The sequence below is a fragment of the Cyprinus carpio genome, chromosome A25 (assembly GCF_018340385.1).
Source record: "Cyprinus carpio isolate SPL01 chromosome A25, ASM1834038v1, whole genome shotgun sequence".
NCBI lineage: Eukaryota > Metazoa > Chordata > Actinopteri > Cypriniformes > Cyprinidae > Cyprinus > Cyprinus carpio.
This window is the reverse complement of record NC_056596.1, coordinates 16,662,704-16,668,487: the sequence shown is the minus strand read 5'-3', so window position 1 is coordinate 16,668,487 and position 5,784 is coordinate 16,662,704. Positions and strand designations below refer to the sequence as shown.

At 38.0% G+C, this 5,784-nt stretch overlaps 1 protein-coding gene across 1 annotated transcript; it reads left to right on the top strand.

Moving 5' to 3' along the window:
* The first annotated feature begins 401 nt into the window (after positions 1-401).
* Positions 402-4,964, top strand: LOC122135633 (NLR family CARD domain-containing protein 3-like). The gene is made up of 4 exons (XM_042715733.1): positions 402-585; positions 1,342-3,476; positions 3,662-3,835; positions 4,439-4,964. The coding sequence occupies exons 2-4, from the start codon at positions 1,765-1,767 to the stop codon at positions 4,641-4,643; spliced, it is 2,091 nt and encodes a 696-aa protein (XP_042571667.1). The 5' UTR covers positions 402-585; positions 1,342-1,764; the 3' UTR covers positions 4,644-4,964.
* The last annotated feature ends 820 nt before the right edge of the window (positions 4,965-5,784 follow it).

The following is a 5,784-nucleotide window of genomic DNA, read 5'->3' as shown; positions in this document are numbered from 1 at the left end:
ACTAATATATATATACTAATTTATTACAAAAATATTTGTACTAATATTTTAAAAATGACTACATAATCTCTGTGGATTCACACTGCAAATGCTGTATGGTAAAGTTCCTCGCACATGCTGATCTTGATGAGTTCACCAGTTTGAGAGCTCACCAGTAGTTAGGGGTTTTTAGTAAGCTTTGTCTGTGTGCAGTCTCAGAACGCACTGAATTGATTTGAGTAAAAGCTCAAAACATTTGTCACTGTGCAGTACAAAATAATTATCCTACACAAAACTTCACTTCACAGGTGAACATGCAGTAATTAAAGTCTGTATTTAATTATTTGTATCTGTCTATTTAACTTTTTGTTTTTAACTATCTTTTCCATTGTTGTGTTTCAACAAAGGTCTGCAGTTTTTTGAGACACAAGAGCAGGAAGGCAGTGCTTCAAAAATGAGTTCCCATGAGAAAAGAGAGAATGAAGACACTATGTCTGAAATGAGATCTCCTTCTCCCAGATCAAGCTGTGCATCTTTGTCTGATAATTCCATATACAATCTGCCCCCTGAAATCAGTGATGCAACAGAGACCTCCAGTGACTGCAGGTATGACATTAGCAGTTTTGTAACATTTTATCAGGGTGACTTATATCTCTGTAGTTCAAACAGTAGAGCACAACTCTTACTCATGGGTTTGATTTCTTTAGGCATATTCACACTACACCAACAGATGCTGACCAGCGCTAACAGACATATCAGATTAGTTTTTTAACAATACCGTCTTACCAATTCATGCTCATTCTGTAATTTACAGTCAGTATAATTTCTGAGAAGTGAAAAACTGAAAATCTGGTGATTATCTGCAATGGCCAGCGTCTTTTGGCTGACGTCAGTCAGTACTGTGTGAAGTTATTTGTATTTCTATCTGTATTAAGAACTGCATGAAAAAACCACATTAAAAGCAAATTTTAAACCTAATTCTAAATGAAAATTTTAAATTTTAAATTAAATTTTGTTGCCATTATATTTTGCATATAGCAAATTTACCCTGTTTAATTCACAAAATTGCTTATTCTTGTTTTCTTCTTCAAAATGTATGTAAATATCTTTAATAATTACAACAATAATTCAAATAGCTTTTAATAACTGCCTGAATGTTTAATAAAAGGGAAAAGTTGTTTAGTAGAAAATGTCTATCTGAGATATCATATAGTATAAATGTGTATTATATTAGTATCTTAATATACAATAATACTGTGTGTGTGTGTGTGTGTGTGTGAATAGAAAAATAGAAATTGTGTGTGTGTGTGTGTGTGTGTCATTCAGTGATTGAACAACAACCACTTGTTTATCCTTTGTCAGAATCAACAGGAAGAAGAGATCAAAATCTCCTGAACCCAGCAGTGTGTCTATGAATAGTACAAGATCCATGTATTTTCCCATTACATTCAGTGATGGAACAGTGACCTCTGCCCCACATTTAGTATAAATATTTAGTTGCTGATTTACTGTAATTTACCTTGATTAAATAATGGTTTAAGAAACCCAATAAACACTTAATGTTCTCCAAAATATACTACATACAGTATACAATCCACACTGATATGTTTCTTAAAATGTTCAACAGTCAATGCAATTACTGTTATTGCCATTTTTGCTGTTCTTTCTTTTAATTCCAGCATTGTAGAGACAGATTATACAATTGCATCCTACGATCAAACCCACATCAGGCAGGGAAGACCTGAAGCAGTCCTGCAGAGAGTCAAAGACCAGCACAAAACCAGCATGATAAACAAGTTTGGTTGCTTATTTGAGGGAAACAAACTGCAAGAGAATGAAACCCTCTTGAACAGGATCTTTACACAGCTCTACATCATAGAAGGAGTGAGAGAAGGAGTGAATGAAGAACATGAGGTTTTACAGATGGAGAAATCATCCAGAACACAAAACAATCCAATAGATTGTAATGACATCTTTAAATCCTTATCTAAACCAGGATATGAGGAGAAAGACAAAATCAAGACTGTTCTTACTAAAGGCATCGCTGGAATTGGAAAAACTGTCTCTGTGCAGAAGTTCATTCTAGACTGGGCCAAGGAAGAAGCCAATCAGGATGTAGATTTTATGTTTGTGTTTCCATTTCGAGAGCTGAACTTGATTCAAGATCATCAGTACAGTCTTCACAGACTTCTGCTGGACTTTCACCCTGAACTTCAAGATCTGGACTCAAAGATTTATGAGGAGTGTAAAGTTGTGTTCATTCTTGATGGTCTGGATGAAAGCAGAAGGACACTGTTTTCAGATGATGAGAAGGTTTGTGATGTGAATGAGTCTTCATCAGTGAGTTTGTTGATGTCAAACCTCATAGAAGGAGATCTGCTTCCCTCTGCTCTCATCTGGATCACTTCCAGACCAGCAGCAGCCAATCAGATCCCCTCCAAATACATCAACCGTGTGACAGAAATTCAGGGATTTGATGAGCCTCAGAAGGAAGAATATTTCAAGAAGAGAATCAGTGATGAGCATCAAGCCAGCAGAATCATCTCACACATCAGAAGAGCAAGAAGCCTCCACATCATGTGCCACATCCCCGTCTTCTGCTGGATCTCATCCACTGTGATTGAGAAGCTCCTGAAAGAAGATCTGAGTGCAGAAATCCCTCAAACTTTTACTGAAATGTACATCCACTTCCTGCTGATTCAGATGAACATGAGGAATCAGAAGTATAAAGAAAGAGATCCAGAGAAACTCCTGAAGTCCAACAGAGAAGTGATTGTGAAACTTGCTGAAGTGGCTTTCAAGCAGCTGATGAAGGGCAATGTGATGTTGTATGAGGAGGACCTGAGAGAGAGCGGCTTAGACATTACTGATTGTGGTATTTGTACTGAGATCTTTAAGGAAGTATCTGTGATTCATCAGAGAAAAGTCTACTGCTTCATTCATCTGAGTGTTCAGGAGTTTCTCGCTGCTTTCTATGTGTTTTACTGCTATTTAAGCAGCACCATGGAAGCCCTTAAGACTTTTGATTCAATGCACAATTTGCATAAATGTGCAGTAGATAAAGCATTAGAAAGTAAAAATGGACACCTGGATCAGTTCCTGCAGTTCCTGCTGGGCATCTCACTGGAGTCCAATCAGAGACTCTTACAGGATCTACTGACACACACAGAGAACAGCTCAGAGAGCATCAGGAGAACCACACAGTACATTAAAGAGAAGATCAAAGATGGACGTGGATTCTCCACTGAAAGATCCATCAATCTGTTCCTCTGTCTGCTGGAAGTACAAGATCAGACTCTGTCCAGAGAGATTCAGGAGTTTGTAAAATCAGACAAACACAGAGTGAAGAAACTCTCTCCATCTCACTGCTCAACAATTGCCTACATGCTTCAGATATCAGAGGAGGTGCTGGATGAGCTGGATCTCAAGACATACAACACATCAGATGAGGGCAGAAGAAAACTGATACCAGCTGTGATCAACTGCAGAAAAGCTCTGTGAGTATTTAATCATGTGCCACAATGAAGAGTCTCTTCTGAATGGAATTGCACGTACTGTTGTTTTGCATATTTGTAGAATGTCCTGATCCTTTTTACAAGAATTAAACAGATATGACTGAACTGATCAATTTTAGAATGGGGTTAAGAATTTAATTCACATGTGTTCTTCTGCTCTGTTTCAGTCTTGCTGACTGTAATCTCACTGCTCAGGATTGTGAAACTGTGTCATCAGCTTTACAATCCTCAAACTCTGTCCTGAGAGAGCTGGACCTGAGTAAAAATGACCTGCAGGATTCAGGAGTAAAGCTACTCTCTGATGGACTGAAGAGTTCAAACTGTCAGCTGAAGATATTGAGGTATTTTAGAACATTATACATTTATAATTTCTCAAGTTGTTGTCAAGGCTGCTGGTCCGTCCTTAAGATCAGTCATTGCCAAACACTTTCCCTCTTCCCCCTTTCTGCCCAGTTAAATCTTTGAAATCAAGCTGACACAGGAGTGCCAGTGTGGGGGTTTGCCTTGATGTCTGACTCAATGAAAAACACCTCAGAAAGCCCATGTCTCCAGATTACAATTACACTAATATAATAATAATTGTACAAACTATTTTCTTTGGCATAACCAAAGTTCAGCATTCAGCGTTTTGTTTTTAATGTGCTGTGTCAAGTTAAAAATAGTTATTTTAAAAGAGCCTGTTGCAAGAATTTGTGTTGCATTTTACTCATCCTGGCTTACACTCACTTTAGAGTGAATGTCCTGTGACTGTCTGTGTGATGAATGATCATGACTGATTATTGTTTCATGATCTTTGTTGTCACTTCAGTGTATTCATGCATAAACAGTACCTTGATGTCATGAGAACTGCAGTAAGGACAAGCATATTGGTTTTAAACTGAGATCAGCAATGATTGCTCAGGTGTGTTGAGAGTTGAGGGCTTCACTGTTGTGTGTATCTGTAGGTTGTCTGGCTGTATGGTGACAGAGGAAGGCTGTCATTATCTGTCTTCAGCTCTGAATTCAAACCCCTCACACCTGAGAGAGCTGGATCTGAGCTACCATCACCCAGAACAAGCAGGAGTCCAGCTGCTTTCTGACAAACTGAAGGATCCAAACTGCTCACTGAAAATACTCAAGTATGTGGGGTACAAGTTTAAAAACTCTTAATGTCTGCAGCACGAAAATAAAACATTGCTTTGAAATCAAAATCATAATTTCTTTTGCTGGTACTTCTCATCTCTGTATGTACTAATTAGACATCTATGTTACTTAAAAAAATTTAGTTGTACCTTATTCTTTTAATGCTGTTTTTATATATTTAATAGTGTTTTACAGTGAAAGTACCACATGGACAGAATTACTCCATTTCATAAATCTTAACTGTTTGCTGAAAATAAAACTCTAAAAAGGCAATGAATTAAAAAAAACTGTAAAGAATTTGAAGATAGAGGTGTGTGTGTGTGTGTGTGTGTGTGTGTGTGTGTGTGTGTGTGTGTGTGTGACATTATAGTTTGGACCATGGAGAGCCTTTCTGGATCCAACCAGGGCTACAGAAATGTAGGTTCTTTCTCTGACTTACTCATACTTTGCACATTTATTGATAACAAACAAAAGTATACAACTGTTTTTCCTCTCTTTTTGTGTTCAGATTTCTGTGATCTCACACTGGATCCAAACACTCAACTCATTCTGTCTGAGAACGGAGAGGTGAAATATGTGGAACAGCCGCAGCCGTATCCTGATCTTCCAGAGAGATTTAAAGATATTCCTCAGGTTCTGTGTCGAGAGAGTCTGACTGGACGCCATTACTGGGAGGTTGAGCGGACTGGCTGGGCTCGTATAGCAGTGGCCTACAAAACAATCAGCAAAGAAGGGACTGTTGGTCAATTTGGATACAATAACAAGTCCTGGTGTCTTTTCTGCCTTAGTGATGGATTTGTTGTCTGGCACAACAATCAGAACAACAACATTCCTGCTCCTTCACGCTCCTCTAACACTCACACACATACACACATTCAACACCACATTCACCTAACCCCCCACAGCATCTCTGACACACACACACTCACACACAAACACACATTCAACACCACAATCACTGAACCCCTCTATGCTGGATTTAAGGTTTTTGATTCCTCACTCTCACTGTGTAAGATTACACAACAGACAAACAACTGACTTCTACTTCTGTCCTAATCATGGTCATATGTCTATTTATGAATAGATTTGTTGTATGAGGTATATCATTTATGAATTTAACTGAAATAGTAAATGCATGTTGTACTTTCAAATGTTGTTAAACACAATT